At 45.0% G+C, this 21,770-nt stretch overlaps 1 protein-coding gene across 2 annotated transcripts in view; it reads right to left on the bottom strand.

Annotated features, from left to right (window-relative positions):
* Nucleotides 1–21,770, bottom strand: part of ADGRD2 (adhesion G protein-coupled receptor D2) — a 59,874-nt gene that overhangs the window by 17,230 nt on the left and 20,874 nt on the right. For both annotated transcript variants that reach the window (XM_087879887.1, XM_087879886.1), the window contains exons 11-19: nt 18,748–18,853; nt 16,542–16,597; nt 14,930–15,056; nt 14,584–14,687; nt 13,572–13,674; nt 13,270–13,423; nt 11,788–11,921; nt 8,805–8,920; nt 6,882–7,002 (exon numbers count right to left, since the gene is read on the bottom strand). In XM_087879887.1, coding sequence (XP_087736013.1) covers nt 6,882–7,002; nt 8,805–8,920; nt 11,788–11,921; nt 13,270–13,423; nt 13,572–13,674; nt 14,584–14,687; nt 14,930–15,056; nt 16,542–16,597; nt 18,748–18,853 — 1,021 coding nt within the window. The remainder of the gene's footprint in view (nt 1–6,881; nt 7,003–8,804; nt 8,921–11,787; nt 11,922–13,269; nt 13,424–13,571; nt 13,675–14,583; nt 14,688–14,929; nt 15,057–16,541; nt 16,598–18,747; nt 18,854–21,770) is intronic.

Consider the following 21,770-nt stretch of genomic DNA (forward strand, 5'->3'; position numbering starts at 1 on the left):
CAGGATTTGGGTTTGGCCAGTCTAGAGAAAAGAAGGAGTGGGGGGGGGGGACATGATAGCAATATTCCAGTATTTGAGGGGCTGCCCCAAAGAAGAGGAGGGGTCAACTTATTCTCCAAAGCACCAGAAGGCAGGGACAAGAAACTATGGATGGAAACTAATTAAAGAGAGAAGCAACCTGGAATTAAGGAGAAACTTCCTAACAGTGAGGACAATTAACCAGTGGAACAGCTTGCCACCAGAAATCATGGGTGCTGCATCACTGGAGGATTTTAAGAGGAGACTGGACAGTCACTTGTCTGAAATGGTATAGGGCTCCTGTTTGAGCAGAGGGCTGGACTAGAAGACCTCCAAGGTCCCTTCCAGCTCTATTCTTATTCTTTTATTCTTATTCTTTTACTTTTGTTCTTATTCTCTTATTCTTATTCATTATCCATTCTTTTATTATTATTTCATTATTAATAACTGTTGAGGACTTATTTCTAAGGGGTTCCTTCCATGCCTCCTTTATTCTAAACAACTCTCTTTTATTTTTTTAAAAAAGTTTCCATTAGATTTATTTATTTTGCTGGTACTTTCTAGCTAAGATTTTCAGCTCCACCTCAGATACGGAAGTAAAACAAAAACATAAAACAGGTACAGGAATCAAAAGCCCTATCCTTTCTCTAAAACCTCAGTTCTTATTCTTTTATTCTTATTCTTTTATTCTTATTCTTTTATTCTTATTCTTTTATTATCCATTATTTTATTATTATTTTATTATTAATAACTGTTGAGGACTTATTTCTAAGGAGTTCCTTCCATACCTCCTTTATTCTAAACAATTATCTTTTACTTCAAAAAAAAAAGTTTCCTTTAGATTTATTTATTTTGCTGGTACTTTCTAGCTAAGATTTTCAGCCACCTCAGATACTGAAGTAAAACAAAAACATAAAACAGGTACAGGAATCAAAAGCCCTATTCTTTTCTCTAAAACCTCAGTTCTTATTCTTTTATTCTTATTCTTTCATTCTTATTCTGTTATTCTTATTCTTTTATTATCCATTCTTTTATTATTATTTTATTATTAATAACTGTTGAGGACTTATTTCTAAGGAGTTCCTTCCATACCTCCTTTATTCTAAACAATTATCTTTTACTTCAAAAAAAAAAGTTTCCTTTAGATTTATTTATTTTGCTGGTACTTTCTAGCTAAGATTTTCAGCTCCACCTCAGATATGGAAGTAAAACAAAAACATAAAACAGGTACAGGAATCAAAAGCCCTATTCTTTTCTCTAAAACCTCAGTTCTTATTCTTTTATTCTTATTCTTTTATTCTTATTCTTTTATTATCCATTCTTTTATTATTATTTTATTATTCTTTCATTATTAATAACTGTTGAGGACTTATTTCTAAGGGGTTCCTTCCATACCTCCTTTATTCCAAACAACTATCTTTTATTTTTTTTAAAAAAATTTCCTTTAGATTTATTTATTTTGCTGGTACTTTCTAGCTAAGATTTTCAGCTCCACCTCAGATACTGAAGTAAAATAAAAATATAAAACAACAGGTACAGGAATCAAAAGCCCTATTCTTTTCTCTAAAACCTCAGTTCTTATTCTTTTATTCTTATCCTTTTATTCTTTTATTCTTATTCTGTTATTCTTATTCTTTTATTCTTCATTATTTATTATTATTTCATTATTAATAACTGTTGAGGACTTATTTCTAAGGGGTTCCTTCCATACCTCCTTTATTCTAAACAACTATCTTTTATTTTTTTAAAAAAGTTTCCTTTAGATTTATTTATTTTGCTGGTACTTTCTAGCTAAGATTTTCAGCTCCACCTCAGATACTGAAGTAAAACAAAAACATAAAACAAAGGTACAGGAATCAAAAGCCCCTATCTTGACTTTTTCTCAGCTGGCTTCTGGCAATTTTCAGAAACAAGGAACATCTCCATCTAGAGGCTAAAAAGCTGCCCGAAGTTTAGAGGCCAAGGATAAAATAGATGAGAATGTTATTGTGCAATTCCGATGCCTCGTTCCTGGAATTTTATAAGGCGGTCCAGATAACTTGTAACTTTCTTGCACTTTCTCCGTACTTTCTCTTCTGTTCTTCTTCTTCTTTTTTTTAAAAAAAATCTATTTCCAGCCAAAAATGCATTGAAAGGAAAAGAGAACAATGGTTTGAATGCCATGGAAACTAAATAATGAAAACCAATTTTATCCCATCCTCCCTTCCCCAAAAAAACCCCCCAAAAAACATGTTTTATACAATTTAGAAAACTTTTATTTTTGTCCTCAGGAGATGATAAGTATTTAAAAAGTAAAGTGGCCCAGGTGAGTTTGGCTTACAGAATTTTAGGGAGAAATTTTGTTTCTATTTGGTCTTGAAATGCAGGTTAGAGTTAAGACCACTGATTAATTTTCCGATGATTTATTGATTAATAACTGTTGTGGAGGACTTATTTCTGGCAGGCTCCTTTATTATCAACAAAAAAAATCTTTTATTTCAGAAAATAACGTCCTTTAGATGTGTTTGTTTTCCTGGGTTTTGCTCTTGAATTGTTCCTGCAAAGCCAAATTATAAATCATCTTCTCCTTCTCCTTCTCCTTCTCCTTCTTCTCCTCCTCCTTCTTCTTCTCTTTCTCCTTCTCCTTCTCCTTCTTCTCCTCCTTCTCCTTCTTCTCCTCTCCTTCTTCTTCTCCTCCTTCTCTTCCTTCTCCTTCTCCTTCTCCTTCTCCTTCTCTTCTCCTTCTCCTCCTCCTTCTCCTCCTTCTCCTCCTTCTTCTTCTCTTTCTCCTTCTCCTTCTCCTTCTTCTTCTTCTCCTCCTTCTCCTTCTTCTCCTCTCCTTCTTCTTCTCCTCCTTCTCTTCCTTCTTCTTCTCTTTCTCCTTCTCCTTCTCCTCCTCCTCTTCTTCTTCTTCTCCTTCTTCTCCTTCTTCTTGTCCTCCTCCTCCTCCTCCTCCTCCTCCTCCTCCTCCTTCTCCTCCTTCTCCTTCTCCTCCTCCTCCTCCTCTCCTCCTCCTCCTCCTCCTTCTTCTCCTCCTCCTTCTTCTCCTTCTCCTCCTCCTCCTCCTCCTCCTCCTCCTCCTCCTCCTCCTCCTCCTCCTTATTATTCCTGATGAAAATATGGTCCCTGCAACTTAAAGGCACCCCCAAATTTTGTGCTGGCTTAGCCCAGGCTTAACATGTTTCAAATGGAAGCCAATGATTGGAAAATTGCCCATTTTACAAAGAAGGAAACGAAGCTGAGCCTGGACTCACAAAGTCACACGCAAACACCCACACTTTGCAGAAATGCGGGGAAACGGCGGAGGGCCTTTCTCGCCCTGGCGGTTGGCATCCTCCGAGCTACTTCTGTGCAACCCTCCCTTATATTTATGCCAGGAATTCTTCTTCAAAACTCTGTTGTGAGTTTTTGTTTTTCGGAACGAAAAACCCGTGTCTCCCTTTTCAAAGCCGCCTCGGGGGGGGGACGGGGGGAACCCGAAGTTTCTCTCAGGGGATTTGTTCACTTTCTGCCCTTCAGAATTTGTCCTCACCTGGGGGGGGGGCTTCACACCAACCCCCCACCCCCACCCCACCCTGGTTCAGCATTTTATTTCCTTGCTGCAAATCAACCCAACTTTGCACTCCGAGCGTTTGGCTCTGTGCTTTTATTATTTTGTTTTGTTTTTAAAAATAATAATAATCTGATAGGGTTTTGCTTCTTGCTTCTCTCATTCTGTTCTCTCTATCGCAAAAGTTTGCAGCTGACGCATTAATTGCAGCTCTCTGCAAGCCGCAGGACTCCCACGCAGGTGGAGGGAGGGGCCCTGCGGCCCTGTTGCACTCTTTGCAGATGGAAAGAGGCATCACGGGTGGGAAAGCAGGACACCCACACAAAGATACCCAACACACAGAGACACACACTTTCTCTCACACACACACACTTTCTGTCCCTTCCTCTCCTTGCCTCTGGTGGGCTCAGGGTTGTTTTGCATCCACCTGGTTCTTAAGACAGCTGAATTTTTAAAGGGGAGGGAAGCTGACATCCCAGGGCCCGTAAAGTTGCCTGCCCTTTTCCAGAGCAATTACAACCCTCAGCTAAACTGCGGCAGTTAAATGCTGTTTTGTTCCAAGCAATCTTTAGCTGGTGTTGAAGGAAAGCTAGACTCAATTGTCCCTGTTTGTTTCGGATTCCTGGGATGAGTTGTGGGTTTTATTTTTGCCGGTGGAAAGGCGGTTAGATGAGCAGGGGGTGAGAGGGAGGGGGGGCAGATGAGGAAAGAAGGAAGTAAAAGGAGAAGAGAAGAAAGGAAGAGAGGTTGGGAAGGAAGGAGAGAGGGAGGAAGGAAAAGATGAAAGGAGAAGGAAAGGGAAGGAAGGGAGGAAGGGGAAGGAGGGATTGAGGGAGGGAGGAAGGGAGGAAGAAGGAAAAGAGAAAGGGAAGGAAGGGAGGAAGGGGAAGGAGGGATTGAGGGAGGGAGGAAGGGAGAAAGGAGGAAAAGAGAAAGGGAAGGAAGGAAGGGGAAGGAGGGATTGAGGGAGGAAGGGAGGAAGGAAGAAGGAAAAGAGAAAGGGAAGGAAGGAAGGAAAGAAGGAAGGAAGGGGAAGGAGGGACTGAGGGAGGAAGGGAGGAAGGAAGGAGGAAAAGAGAAAGGAAAGGAAGGAAGGAAGAAAGAAAGGGGAAGGAGGGATTGAGGGAGGGAGGGAGGGAGGGAGGAGGAAAAAAGAAAGGGAAGGAAGGAAGGAAGGAAGAAAGGGGAAGGAGGGATTGAGGGAGGGAGGAAGGAAGGAGGAAAAGAGAAAGGGAAGGAAGAAAGGAAGGGGAAGGAGGGATTGAGGGAGGAAGGGAGAAAGGATGGAAGGAAGGAGGAAAAGAGAAAGGGAAGGAAGAGAAGGAAGAGAAGGAGGGATTGAGGGAGGGAGGAAGGGTGGGAGAAAGGAAGGAAGGAGGGAAGGAAGGAGAAGAGAAAGAGTGAAAGGGAAGAAAGAAGGAAGGAAAGAATGAGAGAAGGGAAAGGGAAGGTGTTTCCCAAGTGTAATATTTCGTAACGTAATGTTGTTGTTGCTATTACATGATATTAATTTCAAATACATTATGAAACAGTGTACTATGCAACAAAGGAGTTTGTGCCTGCGTATTAGTCTCGGCGGAAGAGACTAATGAGTCAGGGCAGCCGATCAAAATTATATTTGCTAAACTTGCGGCTTTGCTTGAGCAAGACGTTGTGCCGGAATAAACCACAGTACGCTGAGCTTCTATTCTGCTGAGACCAAATTCAGGGAAGCACTGTCTGGCTTGGGGCGATGGTGCCCCCTTTTTCTATCCACCGCTTTTAGCAAGAATTTCTGACTGAGGTCCAAACTTGCGTTTGCTTCACTAACTACACCGCTGAACCAAGGGGGGGCATTGTTGACTAGGTATGGTCCCCATCGGAGCATCGGACAGGGGTCTGCAACCTTAAGCACTCAAAGAGCCATTTGGACCCGTTTCCCACAGAAAAGAAAACACGGAGTCACAAAACCTGAGTGGGCGTGGCCAACTCGATGTCACTCACTTCCACCAGTCACATGACTGCCCCCTAGCCACGCCTACCCAGCCGGTCATTAGGGCAGAGAACCAGTTGTTAAAAAAACACCGGGAACCACAAAATCCTTTTGACATCTCTCTCTCTCCCTCCCTCTCTCTATATATATATCTTTCTATGTCTCTCTCTCTCTCTCTCCCTCTCTCTGTATCTCTCTATGTCTCTCTCTCTCTCTCTCCCTCTCTCTCTGTATCTATGTCTCTCTCTCCCTCCCTCTCTCTCTCTCTGTATCTTTCTATGTCTCTCTCTCTCTCTCTCCCTCTCTCTGTATCTCTCTATGTCTCTCTCTCTCTCTCTCTCTCTGTATCTCTCTATGTCTCTCTCTCTCTCTCCCTCTCTCTCTGTATCTCTCTATGTCTCTCTCTCTCTCCCTCTCTCTCTGTATCTCTCTATGTCTCTCTCTCTCTCCCTCTCTCTCTGTATCTTTCTATGTCTCTCTCTCTCTCTCTCCCTCTCTCTGTATCTCTCTATGTCTCTCTCTCTCTCCCTCTCTCTCTGTATCTCTCTATGTCTCTCTCTCTCTCTCTCCCTCTCTCTCTGTATCTCTCTATGTCTCTCTCTCCCTCCCTCTCTCTCTCTCTGTATCTTTCTATGTCTCTCTCTCTCTCTCCCTCTCTCTGTATCTCTCTATGTCTCTCTCTCTCTCCCTCTCTCTCTGTATCTCTCTATGTCTCTCTCTCTCTCTCTCTCTCCCTCTCTCTGTATCTCTCTATGTCTCTCTCTCTCTCCCTCTCTCTCTGTATCTCTCTATGTCTCTCTCTCTCTCCCTCTCTCTCTGTATCTTTCTATGTCTCTCTCTCTCTCCCTCTCTCTCTGTATCTCTCTATGTCTCTCTCTCTCTCCCTCTCTCTCTGTATCTCTCTATGTCTCTCTCTCTCTCTCTCTCTCTCTCTCTCTCTCCCTCTCTCTGTATCTCCCTGTCTCTGCCCTGGCCGCTTCTCCATCCCCCACCATCGTCCTTACCTTCTCAGGCCAGGCGAGGAGTGAGTGGGAGGGGAGGGCGAGGGGCGGGGCCAGCTAGTGGTGGGATCACCTGACAGGGAGCCACAGCAGAAGGCCCAAAGAGCCGCATGTGGCTCCAGAGCCCCTGGTTGCTGACTCCTGATCTAAGAAAACGAGGTTAATTGCCTAGAAAAAGGTGTGTGTTTTGGGGGCACCCAGTTCACAGCCGAGATCAATAAATGAACTTTTGGGGTTCACTCTTTGCCTGTGTCCCATGAATGCAAAAGTTCTGCTTCCTCACAACTCCTGGTGGACATGGGGGCTGAAGAACCTTCTTCAGATGTTTCCCGAGGAGAAGCTTTGGTCCACCCGGACTCACCTGGAGGGAGTTTAGCATGATGAAGATGTAAGCCCAGGTCACGCTGAGGTGAACAAGGATGCCGCACACCCAGGTCAGGCCCAGGACAGGTAGCAGCACCAAGATGGGTTTGGTGGTGGCCCTGGAAATGGAGCAGAAGAACAGAAAGCGGTTGGCCTCTTCCCCAGCCAAGCCACCCAAAAACTGGAATCAAGAGTGAATCAGAGCCTGGTTCATTTGGGGGCAATTTCTCCATCCCTTCCTTCTCTGCATTTTTGTGGGAAGATGCTCACGTTGTAATCTTCTGCTTTGGGGTTTTCTTATCTCAAAGCCTGAGATGACTGGCTAGGCGTGCGACAGAGGAGATTCCACCACCACAAATGGAGAAATAATCACGTCTTTCCAAATTACCTCCAAACAAACCGGATGAAACCTTTCCCCCACTTTTTTTTTTTTTGCTCCTTCTGTCCAGACAGAAAGAGAAAAAAAACCCCTCCCTCCATCACCATTCCAAGAAGCTGTGGACAAGCCCACCCCCACCCAGTGAAGTGAACCCCAGAAGAACCCAACGTTTTGCGGGTGACTTTTTTAATGACGATCTCTTCATCCGAGTTTTTGGAGGAAGCCACAATGGAGTCCGACGGAAATTAAAGTCTAGCTTGGAACCTCTAAAGGATTATGATTTGCAGGCCGGTTCAATCGGGGACTTGTGCTCTTCTAAGTTATCCCACCCATCCGGGATGAAGATGCCTCCAAGCCACCAGAGATGTCATCTCGCCCTCCAGCCCCGGCCTCCACCTTCGGCACTGCAAAACCGCGTGGAGGATATTTACACCACCAAAGGAACACAGTGTGTGTCTTGTGGCTGCCCACGGCGCCAGCTAAAAAGCAACAAGAGATTTCCATCCGTTGGTCTTATCGGAGGAAGCTCGGGGAGATGATTGGTTGACCCTGAGCGGGGCAAGAGATGAGGAGAAGGGAAAGGCGGGGTGGTGGCTCTCAGCATCAAGAGGTGGCTTTGAAGGAACAGGTTGGAGAGATGGAATAGAATGGAATAACAGAGTTGGAAGGGATCTTGGAGCAGGGGTGAAATCCAGCAGGTTCTGACAGGTTCGGGAGAACCGGTAGCAGTTATATTCCAAAGCTTGGAACGGTTTTGGAGATGTGATCAAACTGTCCCTGGCTTCAAACTTTTGAATCCAAAAACTCCCCAATCTAAATTTGTTGACTGTAAGGGGGACAAGAATGTCTGTCTGTCCATCCATGCCAAAGGCCCCTGAGATACAGAATCATGTCAACATGATTTGGAGAACTGACAAAAGGCAGGAAGCCTTTTTCAAGATCAAGGGAGGTCCTAATATCACTCTATAAAGCCTTAGTAAGACTACACCTAGAGTACTGCATCCATTTTTGGTCACCACACTGTAAACAAGAGGTTGAGACTCTAGAAAGAGTGCAGAGAAGAGCAACCAGGATGATGAGGGGACTGGAGGCTCAAACATACGATGAACGGTTGCAGGAACTGGGCATGGCTGGTCTAGCAAAGAGAAGGACCAGGGGAGACACGATAGCAGTCTTCCAACATTTGAGGGGCTGCCATAGAGAGGAGGGGGCCAAGCTAGTTTTCAAAGCACCTGAAGGCCAGAATAGGAACAATAGATGGAAACTGACCAAGGACAGATTCAACCTATAAAATAAGGAGAAATTTCCTGACAGTGAGAACAATCAACCCATGGAACAGAAGTTGCCTTCAGAAGTTGTGGGAGCTTCATCCCTGGAGGCTTTCAAGAAGAGACTGGGCTGCCGTCTGTCAGAAATGGTATGGGGTCTCCTGCTTGGGTGTGGGATTGGACTAGATGACCTCCAAGGTCCCTTCCAACTCTGTTAATCTGTCTAGCTTTGCACCCACAAGAAGGAACACGTGCCCACATGGGTCTGACTCACCAGATTTGAACCCCAATCTGCTTCTCCAGACTGCTGTTGGGGGTCAGCATCCTTGACCGACGCCGTGCGCTGGAGACTGTCACCATCACCACCCGGAACAGCACAAAAGTGTTCACCTAGACGACAATCACACCGGTTAAGACTTCCGAGGACTGTGAAGAAAGGTCCCCAAATTTTCCTTCTGGATAAAACTAGAATGATCACACCTAAAATGAAATTCATGGGTGAAAAAAAAAAGGAAGGTTCTACATTTAGGCAAGGAAAACAAAATGCACAGGGACAGTATAGGTGGGACCTTGTTCGATAGTAGTAACTGGGAGAGGGATCTTGGAGTCCTAGTGGACAACCATTTAAATAGGAGCCAGCCGTGTGTTCCAGCTGCCAAAAAAGCCAACACAGTTCTGGGCTGCATCAACAGAGGGATAGAATCAAGATCACGGGAAGTGTTAATACCACTTTATGATGCCTTGGTAAGGCCACACCTGGAATAATGGATCCAGTTTTGGTCGCCACGATGTAAAAGAGACATGGAGACTCTAGAAAGAGTGCAGAGAAGAGCAACCAAGAGGATTCGGGAACTGGAGGCTAAAACATATGAAGAACGGTTGCAGGAACTGGGTATGTCTAGTTTAAGGAAAAGAAGGACTAGGGGAGACGTGATAGCAGTGTGTGGAAACTCATCCAGGAGAGAAGCAACCTGGAATTAAGGAGAAACTTCCTAACAGAGAGGACAATTAACCAGTGGAACAGCTTGCCACCAGAAATCGTGGGTGCTTCATCGCTGGAGGTTTTTAAGAAGAGACTGGACCATCACTTGTCTGAAATGATATAGGGTCTTTTGCTTGAGTGGGGGCTGGACTAGAAGACCTCCAAGGTCCCTTCCAGATTCTATTCTATTCTATTCTATTCTATTCTATTCTATTCTATTCTATTCTATTCCATTCCATTCCATTCCATTCCATTCCATTCTATTCTATTCTATTCTATTCTATTCTATTCTATTCTATTCCATTCCATTCCTTATTCTATTCTATTCTATTCTATTCTATTCTATTCCATTCCATTCTATTCTATTCTATTCTAGTCTAGTCTATTCTATTCCATTCCATTCCTTATTCTATTCTATTCTATTCTATTCTATTCTATTCTATTCTATTCTATTCTATTCCATTCCATTCCTTATTCTATTCTATTCTATTCTATTCTATTCTATTCTATTCTATTCTATTCCATTCCATTCCATTCCATTCTATTCTAGTCTAGTCTATTCTATTCCATTCCATTCCTTATTCTATTCTATTCTATTCTATTCTATTCTATTCTATTCTATTCCATTCCATTCCATTCCAGTCCAGTCCAGTCCAGTCTATTCTATTCTATTCTATTCTATTCTATTCTATTCTATTCTATTCTATTCTATTCCATTCCATTCCATTCCATTCCATTCCATTCCATTCCATTCTATTCTATTCTATTCCATTCCATTCCATTCCATTCCTTATTCTATTCTATTCTATTCTATTCTATTCTATTCTATTCTATTCTATTCTATTCCATTCCATTCCATTCCATTCTATTCTAGTCTAGTCTATTCTATTCCATTCCATTCCATTCCTTATTCTATTCTATTCTATTCTATTCTATTCTATTCTATTCTATTCTATTCTATTCCATTCCATTCCATTCCATTCCAGTCTATTCTATTCTATTCTATTCTATTCTATTCTATTCTATTCTATTCTATTCCATTCCATTCCATTCCATTCCATTCCATTCCATTCTATTCTATTCTATTCTATTCTATTCTATTCTATTCTATTCTATTCCATTCCATTCCTTATTCTATTCTATTCTATTCTATTCTATTCTATTCTATTCTATTCTATTCTATTCTATTCTATTCTATTCCATTCCATTCCATTCCATTCCATTCCATTCCATTCCAGTCCAGTCCAGTCTAGTCTAGTCTAGTCTAGTCTAGTCTATTCTATTCTATTCTATTCTATTCTATTCTATTCTATTCTATTCTATTCCATTCCATTCCATTCCATTCCATTCCATTCTATTCTATTCTATTCTATTCTATTCTATTCCATTCCTTATTCTATTCTATTCTATTCTATTCTATTCTATTCTATTCTATTCTATTCTATTCTATTCCATTCCATTCTATTCTAGTCTATTCTATTCTAGTCTATTCTAGTCTATTCTAGTCTATTCTACTCTACTCTACTCCTTCTCTTCTCTTCTCTTCTCCTCTCTTCTCCCCCCTCCTCTATTCTATTCTATTCTATTCTATTCTATTCTATTCTATTCTAGTCTAGTCTAGTCTAGTCTAGTCTAGTCTAGTCTACTTCTCTTCTCTTCTCTTCTCTTCTCTTCTCTTCTCTTCTCCCCCTCCTCTATTCTATTCTATTCTATTCTATTCTATTCTATTCTATTCTATTCTATTCTATTCTATTCTATTCTATTCTATTCTATTCTATTCTATTCTATTCTCAAACTAGAACTAAGGAGAAATTGCCTGACAGTGAGAACAATTAACCAGTGAAACAAGTTGCCTCCAGAAGTTGTGAATGCTCCAAGACTGGAAGTTTTTAAGAAGATGTTGGATAAGTTTGAAGACCACCCCTGCTTAATTTAGGGTTGGTGGGGCAGGGAGTGGCAAGCATAATAGCTTTGCGTGTAGAGGATTCCAAGTTCAACTCCACTGATGCTAGATGGGGCTGAGGAAAATTCTTACTTGGTGCCCAAGGTGATGTTGGATATACTTGAGGAGTTAAGGAGAGGCAACCTGCAATGGACGATGGCTGGAGGGGTGATATGGTGAGGTGGATGACCTTGTTGAGGGAGACCAAAAAAATCACAGTGACGTTGAAGTTGCAAGCAACGTCTTTGATAGTGGACATGAAAGGTCCCTATTTCTGGGCCTTCAAAACCAGAGGTTGGATGAGGAGTTTCCTCCAAAGACTTTGGTCCTTACTGTTAGGACAAAGAGGACAGGCCCCACGAAAGCCCAGATGACCTCGGTCTGCACATTCAGCCAACAATGATTGTCCGCCACGTATTTGTTGAACGAAGTGGCCAAGGTGACACCAACAATCAGCACAGGAAGCCCTGGAAAAGGAGGGAAGAGATTGGTAGGTCAGTGTCTTCATCCCATCCATCTCCCATGGTCTACTTGGCCATTGAAGAAGAACCACAGTTGACCTCTGCTTGAGCGTTTCATTGTCTCTAACCAACACATGCTTTTCCCTTTCTGGTCTATCCTGTAAAGCTCACCGAAGTTGTCTTCTCCAAGCTTCAAATAAGACATGCATAGGCAGTGGCTCAGTGGCTAAGACGCTGAGCTTGTCGATTGAAAGGTCGGCAGTTCAGCGGTTCGAATCCCTAGTGCCGCGTAAATGGGGTGAGCTCACGTGACTTGTCCCAGCTTCTGCCAACCTAGCAGTTCGAAAGCAGGTAAAAAATGCAAGTAGAAAAAATAGGGACCACCTTTGGTGGGAAGGGAACAGCGTTCCATGCGCCTTTGGCGTTGAGTCATGCCGGCCACATGACCACGGAGACGTCTTCGGACAGCGCTGGCTCTTCGGCTTTGAAATGGAGATGAGCACCGCCCCCTAGAGTCGGGAACGACTAGCACATATGTGCGAGGGGAACCTTTACCTTTAACAACTGGTTCTCTGCCCTAATGACCGGCTAGGTAGGCGTGGCTAGAGGGGGGTTCATGTGACTGGTGGAAGTGAGTGACATTGAGTTGGCCACGCCCACCGAGGTTTTGTGGCTCCCGGTGTTTTCTTTTCTGTGGGAAATGGGTCCAAATGGCTCTTTGAGTGCTTAAGGTTGCTGACCCCGGCTCATTCAACCATATATTATTTATTTTATTTTTCAGATTTCTATACCTCCCTTCTCCTTCCGGACTCAGGGCGGTGAACAGCCAAATATAAAACATTCGTACACAAAAGTTAAAATAGATTTAAAATAATTAAATGAAATTTGGCCCATAATTAATGGGTTTTGTTTGCACAATTTTGTTTCTACAAAATTGTTGGCTTATTTGTAGTTCATGTCAGTCAAACCCAGCTGTGGAGATGTCCAATCGCCATGAGGAGTTTATTTTATTTATTTTATTTATTTTATTAATCATATTTCTATGCCGCCCACTCTCCAAGGACTCTGGGCGGCTTACAACAATCGACAGTATACTAAATAGCATATTGCCCCCCAACAATCTGGGTCCTCATTTTCCATCCAAGGGACTCGACTGCTCCTTCCCTACTGGACGTCCACTCCACTCCTTCCCATCGTGGTACGATGAGTGGAGAGAACATCGTTGGGCTCACAGTAGACCTCTGATCTACTCCAGTTTAGATCTGAACAAGTTGGATCAACTGGGTCAAAGGAAGAAGAAATCTAGCCGGTCTTCCCGTAACCCCTTCCCCTTCTTGACTTCCGGGATACAGACCCCAACCAGTCACATAGTAGAAACGCATCCTCCGATCCTCACTCATGTTGACGGCCACCACTTTGCTCCACAGCAGAAGACCTTCCACCAACATCCAAGCGAAGGCCGCCATGAAGAAGAGGTGGAGAAAGGCCGTGACAGCGAAGCAAACACCCTGGGGGGGAGAGATGGAGAGTCCTGTGGTCAGATGTCCGGGGGAAGGAGGAAAGGATTTGGGGGATTCTCTGTGGCCCCCATTCAGCTAGCACAGGTAGGACACCTCCCAGGTGGTTCTCCTCCTGGTTCCCAGATCTTCTCCTCACCTGGTTGATCTTGGCCAATTCACTGAACATCAACAAGGCTTCTGCAGCAGCCAAGGCGAAGATCAAGTTTTTATGCACCGTGGTTCGCTCGCTTTTGGGGACCCTGTTGAAAGGGGAAATGAAAAAGATTTTTGGCACAAGCTCTACTAAAGTGTATTCTACTCCTGTAGTTTTGTCTTTACTAAAGGTGCTACTAGGGGAGACATCATAGCAGTCTTCCAATATCTCAGGGGCTGCCACAAAGAAGAAGGAATCAAGCTATTCTCCAAAGCACCTGAGGGCAAGACAAGAAGCAACGGGTGGAAACTAATCCAGGAGAGGAGCAACTTAGAACTAAGGAGAAATTTCCTGACAGGGAGAAGAATTAATCAATGGAACGACTTGCCACCAGAAGTTGTAAATTCTCCAACACTGGAAGTTTTTAAGAAGAGATTGGACCATTTGTCTGAAGTGGTGTAGGGTTTCCTGCGTAAGCAGGGGGTTGGACTAGAAGACCTCCAAGGTCCCTTCCAACTCTGTTATTCTATTCTATTCTATTCTATTCTATTCTATTCTATTCTATTCTATTCTATTCTATTCTATTCTATTCCATTCCATTCCATTCCATTCCATTCCATTCCATTCCATTCCATCTTCTCTTCTCTTCTCTTCTCTTCTCTTCTCTTCTCTTCTCTTCTCTTCTCTTCTCTTCTCTTCTACTCTATTCTCTTCTATTCTATTCTAAATGGGGCCTTGAGAAGTTAGGACAGGGTTAGGGGAAGGGATCGTCCAGCATCTCTTTGAGATCCCTTCCCCAGTCTGAAGCTGGACTCACACAACTGGTTCATCTGGCCCAAGGAAGGACCTCACGGATGCATTCACATGACCCATCAAGTCTTCATCTTGGTTAGACGTTTCAGAAGGTTGTGTGAACGGAGCTCAGTGGGTTGGTTGGTTTCAAGATGCCGTGTGGGACCCGGGACAGGAGCTGATTGGATAAGCGTGTGTTGTGTTTGTGTTATTTCAGACTCACCCGACGGCTAAGAAGAGGACCAAGGTGACTATCAAGGCACAGAAGGACACGCCACAGCCAACAAACGTCAGGGTCTTCAGCGTGGACTCCTCCTCTAGGCTCCTCTGCAAGAAAGAGAGACAACCTGATAAAGGTAAGGAAGGGGTGAGGTGCACCTCAATAGCTTCCTTGCAACGGGCTAGTTCAGCTCTTGAGATCTGGAAAAGGAACCGAGGAGGATTCTGCTCCAACCAAATAAGAATCCACGTCCCATGGCTTCTCCCCATGGTTCCACCAAAGCCCCCCAAGAAGTGTCTTCCTCCATAGGGGGAGAAGAAACCCTCCCAAGTCCCAACCCCCTTCTAACCTGAACTTCATAGACCTGCAGCAGAACTGCGAAGTTGGTGGTGTGGTTACAGGCACAGGTGGTTAGATCTTCCTGAGAAGAAGACACCGAGCAACCTCTGGTCGACCAGCCTCCAACACCTTCAGGACTGAAGATCAAGAAAACCTTCTCAAACCCTGGACACCAAAGGCTCCCACCCCAGGGAAAGGTGCCCATGGAAAGGAGCTGAGAACAACCAACAGAGACCTTAACCCAACTCTCATTCCCCTTTCGTAAAAAAAAACACCTTTCCCTGGTTCACCTACTTCAAACGCAACCCAACCACTAGGTTCACCAACAGATAAATTAAGTCACTAACTGGGCAGTGTGATTAGCAGACCACAACATTCACAGATGATGAGTTGGTTGGATTTTGTTGGTTGCTCTTGTTTGTTGGTTCATATCAGGGATGGGATTCAGCTGGTTTGCACCGGTTCGGGAGAACCGATTGCTAATTTTACATCTTGTTCGCCGAACCGGTAGTTGCAAGGACTGGCTGGCTCCACCCATACCACTCCGCCCACGCCACCCCGCCCCACCCCTCCCAGGAGTCTCCACGTGGCCAGTTTTGGATGCGAGGTAAGTGTAGGGCCCGAGCGGAGGCTCTGGGAGGGCGAAAAACAGGCCTCCCGGAAGTACCAAAAGTCTGAAAACGGGCCCGTTTCCGGCCTCCGGAGCCCAGGGGAGGCTGTTTTTGCCCTCCCGGAGGCTCGATAAAAACCTCCCGCCGTGGTTCAGGAGGCCAAGTAGGCCACGCCCCCATGGCCACGCCCACCCAGCAACCGGGCAGAGAACCGGTTGCTAAAATTTTTCAATCCCACCTCTGGTTCATATGTTGGACATACTCAAGAAGGCCTTCTACAAAAAGGGTGAAGCCTCTTCTGGTGGGCGCTGATAAAACACGGGGTTCAGTCTGCTTTAAGGAGGAACGTTGGACCAGGAAGCCATGTGGGAGTCAGCAATGGACTTTGGGGCAAGTATCTGTCCATTGAGTCCCTCCGTCTGTCCTCATTAGGTAAAGGTAAAGGTTCCCCTCACACATTTGTGCTGGTCGTTCCCGACTCTGGGGGCGGTGCTCATCTCCGTTTTAAAGCTGAAGAGCCAGCGCCGTCCAAAGACGTCTCCGTGGTCACGTGGCCAGCTGACTCAACGTCAAAGGTGCACGGAATGCTGTTCCCTTCCCACCAAAGGTGGTCCCTATTTTTCTACTTGCATTTTTTTTTACGTGCTTTCGAACTGCTAGGTTGGCAGAAGCTGGGACAAGTCACGGGAGCTCACCCCGTTACGCGGCACTAGAGATTCGAACCGCTGAACTGCCGACCTTTCGATCGACAAACTCGGCGTCTTAGCCACTGAGCCACCGCGTCCTCATTAGACAGTTGCAACTTTCAAGAGCTGAAACCAACAAGGTCTACCCAACGTCACTGAATTCTTCCTTCCTTCCTTCCTTCCTTCCTTCCTTCCTTCCTTCCTTCCTTCCTTCCTTCCTTCCTTCCTTCTTTCCTTTCCTTTCCTTTCCTTTCCTTTCCTTTCCTTTCCTTCCTTGCCTTTTCCATAAAATGCAACTGGGAGACTTCTCGGAAGCCCAGGCTACCTTCTGCTGAAGTTCCAAAAAGCACAAATCGGTTCCACGAGCTGGTCTGGCAAAGCCTACAGAGAAAGAAGAGATAATGTCTTTCTGGAAAGGGCATCATGGAGATGCAAGGTTTTTCTGACCCCCCCCCCAAAATGCTCGGTTGTGGGTTTCTTGGAAGTTCTCCTTGCAACTCTCGGGTTCATCTTGATAAGTTGATTGGGTGGCACCAGACGGAGGTTTTCGATGTTTGTGTTATGTGGAGGAAAGATCTTATTTAATTTATGAAAGGCTCCTTCAACCACAAATTAAGACCCACTGAGTTCTTTTCTTGAAGTTGGGGTGACCCTCAAAACAGGACCTTTGTGTTTCATTTAAAGAATTCAAGGCGCCTTGCCCGGTGCTTGGTGATCTTCAGAAGGTCAAGTGACTATGGCAGAGGTCTTCAAACTTGGCAGCTTTTAAGACTTGTGGACTTCAACTCCCAGAATTCTCCAGCCACCATGAATTCTGGGAGTTGAAGTCCACACGTCTTAAAGCTGCCAAGTTTGAAGACCTCTGATTTATGGAGATCCTCGGCCATCCAAGGTCCTGGTTGTCCCACAGGCGCTTTTTTTCAAGAGGCAACTGGACTTTCTCGGTTTTTCTTGGAAGGCGTTTCGCTTCTCATCCAAGAAGCTTCTTCAGCTCTGACTGGACATCCAAGTCAGAGCTGAAGAAGCTTCTTGGAACGAGAAGTGAAACATCTTCAAAAGAAAAAAACCCAGAATGTTCATTTATCTCATGAAAAAAAAGCCAACTTTGGGACAAAAAACCCCAAGGAATGTTGGGTTTCGAGGCTGAAAGTGGTCAACTTAGACCTCTGGTGAATTTTGATCTTCAAAAGAATGGTTGGATGGCCAAAGATAGTAACGGTAACAGAGCTGGAAGGGACCTTGGAGGTCATCTAGTCCAACCCCCTCCTCACGCAGGAGACCGGTACTAGGGATTCGAACCGCCGAACTGCCGACTTTTCCGATAGACAAGCTCAGCGTCTTAGCCACTGAGCCACCTTGTCAGGATGGAGTTTGAGATGGGGAAATAGTCTTGAGTTTTTGGGGGAAAAGCACAGGTGGTTATGCCTCGACTTATGACCACAAGGGAGCCCTACCAATTTCTGTCGTGAAGCGAGACATTTGTTCAGGGAGTTTTGCCCCGTTTTACGACGGTTGCTAAGAGAGTCGCTGCCGTTTGGAAAGACAGGTTGTGAAGTGAACCTGGCTTCCCACTGGACTTGGCTTGCCGGACGGTCGCAAAAAGTGGGACGTGGCGCCCGTCATAAATATGAGTCACCATAAATATAAGTCGGGGACTCCCTGTATGGGTGTGAATGTAATGATGGGGGAAAACAAGGAAAGGGGTGAAAGGAAAGAGGGAAAGAAAAGAGGACGGATCTGCTCATTTGGTGTCTGAAGATCAGCAGACGATGTCCTTCTACTGGTGGATATTTGTCCCAACTGGTCCCTCAAGGAAACACAGACTTTGAGGCAGTGGTGAAATCCAAATTTTTTTTACTACCGGTTCTGTGGGTGTGGCTTGGTGGGCGTGGTGTGGCTTGGTGGGCGTGGCATGGGAAGGATACTGCAAAATCTCCATTCCCTCCGCACTCCTGGGGGAAGGATACTGCAAAATCTCCATTCCCTCCCCACTCCAGGGGAAGGATACTGCAAAATCTCCATTCCCTCCCCACTCCAGGGAGAAGGATACTGCAAAATCTCCATTCCCTCCCCACTCCAGGGGAAGGATACTGCAAAATCTCCATTCCCTCCCCACTCCAGGGGGAAGGATACTGCAAAATCTCCATTCCCTCCCCACTCCAGGGGAAGGATACTGCAAAATCCCCATTCCCTCCCCACTCCAGGGAGAAGGATACTGCAAAATCCCCATTCCCTCTCCACTCCAGGGGAAAGGATACTGCAAAATCCCCATTCCCTCCCCACTCCAGGGGAAGGATAATGCAAAATCTCCATTCCCTCCCCACTCCTGGGGCCAGCCAGAGGTGGTATTTGCCGGTTCTCCGAACTGCTCAAAATTTCCGCTACCGGTTCGCCAGAACCTGTCAGAACCTGCTGGATTTCACCCTTGCCTTGAGGGAATAAAATGGACCGTCCTGAGGTCCTTCGGGAACCCCCTTCCCCCTTCCTTTCTCCTGCTTTCCCCAGCTTCTTTCCTTTCACTCACGCCTCACCTGAACCCTGTGCCGAAGACGGTACCGCACAGACGTGCTGATCTCCTCGTAGTTGCTGACCAAGCTGGAGGAGACGATGGAAGAGGCCACCTGCGTGCTCAGATGCCTAAGGAGGAAGAGGTGAGCATGGCAGGCTTGGTGACATGGCCCAAGGCGGCTTCTGTGCCCCACAAGCAGAGGAACAAGGGAGATCAGGAACATTCGGGGAAAATTGGGGAAGGGGCCCGACGTTTCTCCTTCCACCCCATGGCCAGGAGTCACAACAAAGCTCCCTGGAGATTGCAAGACCCCTATCCTGTGTGTAGAAAACCCACGACTTCTGGTGGCAAGTTGTTCCACTGGTTAATTGTCCTCACTGTTAGGAAGTTTCTCCTTAATTCCAGGTTGCTTCTCTCTTTAATTAGTTTCCTTCCGTTGTTTCTTGTCCTGCCCTCTGGTGCTTTGGAGAATAATTTGACCCCCTCCTCTTCTTTGGGGCAGCCCCTCAAATACTGGAAGATTGCTATCATTTCCCCCCTAGTCCTCCTTTTCTCTAGACAAGCCAAACCCAAATCCTGCAACTGTTTTTCATATGCTTTTGTCTCCAGGCCCCCTTCATCATCTTAGTTGCTCTTCTCTGCAATTAAGATGATCGTGCAATTAAGACAATTAAAGGAGACTAAACAGTAAAACTAAGCAAAGTGAACAGGTAAATCAGATTGGGGAAGTCCATTCGATTCACCTTGAGGCGGAATCCAATCTTCCAATGAAAGTTGGAATCATTCACAAAAACCTGGGCTCCCTTGCCCTTCTCTTTTCCCCAGCAATTGTTTTCTTTTGGGAGGGGGTGGAGAGAGAAAGAGAGAGAGAGAGAGAAACACAGAGAATGAGAGAAACACACAGAGAGAAAGAGAGAGAGAGAGAGAGAGAAGCAGAGACAGAGAAATAGAGAGAAACAGAGAGAGAAAGAGAGAAAGAGAGAGAGAGAGAGAAACACAGAGAATGAGAGAAACACAGAGAGAAGGAGAGAGAGAGAGAAACAGAGAGAGAGAAACACAGAGAAAGAGAGAAACACACACAGAGAAAGAGAGAGAGAAAGAGAGAGAGAGAGAAAGAGAGACAGAAACAGAAAAAGAGAGAAAGAGAGAGAGAGAGAGAAACACAGAGAAAGAGAGAAACACACACAGAGAAAGAGAGAGAGAGAAACAGAAACAGAGAGAGAGAGAGAGAAAGGGAGAGAGAAAGAGAGAGAAACATAGAGAGAAAAAGAGAAAGAGAAAGGGAGAGAGAAAGAGAGAGAAACAGAGAGAGAAACAGAAACAGAAATAGAGAGAAACAGAGAAACAGAGAGAGAAGCAGAGAGAGAAACAGAAACAAAGAGAGAGAGAGAGAAAGGGAGAGAGAAAGAGAAATAGAGAGAGAGAGAAAGAGCGCAACACAGAGAGAAAGAGAGAGAAAGAGAGAAAAAGAGAGAGAAACAGAGAAAGAGAGAAACAGAGAGAAACAGAGAGAGAGAAACAGAGAGAGAGAAACAGAGAGAGAGAAACAGAGAGAGAGAGGGAGAGGGAGAAACACACAGAAAGAAACAGAGAGAGAGAAACAGAGAAACAGAGAGAGAGAGAGAGAAAGGGAGCGAGAAAGAGAGAAACAGAGAGAAAAAGAGAGAGAAGCAGAGAGAGAGAAACAGAAACAGAGAGAGAGAGAGAGAAAGGGAGAGAGAAAGAGAGAGAAACATAGAGAGAAAAAGAGAAAGAGAAAGGGAGAGAGAAAGAGAGAGAAACAGAGAGAGAAACAGAAACAGAAATAGAGAGAAACAGAGAAACAGAGAGAGAAGCAGAGAGAGAAACAGAAACAAAGAGAGAGAGAGAGAAAGGGAGAGAGAAAGAGAAATAGAGAGAGAGAGAAAGAGCGCAACACAGAGAGAAAGAGAGAGAAAGAGAGAAAAAGAGAGAGAAACAGAGAAAGAGAGAAACAGAGAGAAACAGAGAGAGAGAAACAGAGAGAGAGAAACAGAGAGAGAGAAACAGAGAGAGAGAGGGAGAGGGAGAAACACACAGAAAGAAACAGAGAGAGAGAAACAGAAACAGAGAGAGAGAGAGAGAAAGGGAGCGAGAAAGAGAGAAACAGAGAGAAAAAGAGAGAGAAGCAGAGAGAGAGAAACAGAAACAGAGAGAGAGAGAGAGAAAGGGAGAGAGAAAGAGAGAGAAACATAGAGAGAAAAAGAGAGAGAGAAAGGGAGAGAGAAAGAGAGAGAAACAGAGAGAGAAACAGAAACAGAAATAGAGAGAGAGAAACAGAGAGAGAAGAAGAGAGAGAGAAAGAAACAAAGAGAGAGAGAGAGAAAGGGAGAGAGAGAGAAACAGAGAAACAGAGAAAGAGATAGAGCGCAACACAGAAAGAAAGAGAGAGAAACACAGAGAAACACAGAGAGAGAAACAGAGAGAGAGAGGGAGAGGGAGAAACACACAGAAAGAAACAGAAAGAGAGAAACAGAGAGAGAGAGAGAGAGAAAGAAAGAGAAACTGTGAAACAGAGAGAAACAGAGGCAGAGAGAGAGAGAGAGAGAGAGAGAAGCAGAGAAACAAAGAGAGAGAGAGAAAGGGAGAGAGAGAGAGAAAGAAGAGAGAGAGAGAAAGAGAGAGAAAGAGAGTGCAACACAGAGAGAAAGAGAGAGAAACAGAGAGAGAGAGAGAAGCAGAGAGGTAACAGAGAAACAGAGAGAGAGAAAGAGAAAGAAAGAGAAACAGTGAAAGAGAGAAACAGAGAGACAGAGAAACAGAGAGAGAGAGAGAGAGAGAGAGAGAGAAACAGAGAAAGAGAAAAACACAGAGAAAGAGAAACAGAGAGAGAGAGAGAGAGCAATAAAACAGCCAACAGCTCCCTCTTGTGCCCAGCAGCAAGAAAGACAAGCCCACCCCAAGGGCAGTAGGGCAGTATGGATCTCATGCAAAGATTGGCTGCTGAGAGGGAGCCTTGCAGATAACCCCACAAGCAGGAAAGTGGGAGAGGGACTCATTCAACCCCCCACCCCATCCCACTCCACC

This window comes from Pantherophis guttatus, chromosome 16, assembly GCF_059756535.1.
Source record: "Pantherophis guttatus breed Tessera chromosome 16, ASM5975653v1, whole genome shotgun sequence".
Classification (NCBI taxonomy): Eukaryota; Metazoa; Chordata; class Lepidosauria; order Squamata; family Colubridae; genus Pantherophis; species Pantherophis guttatus.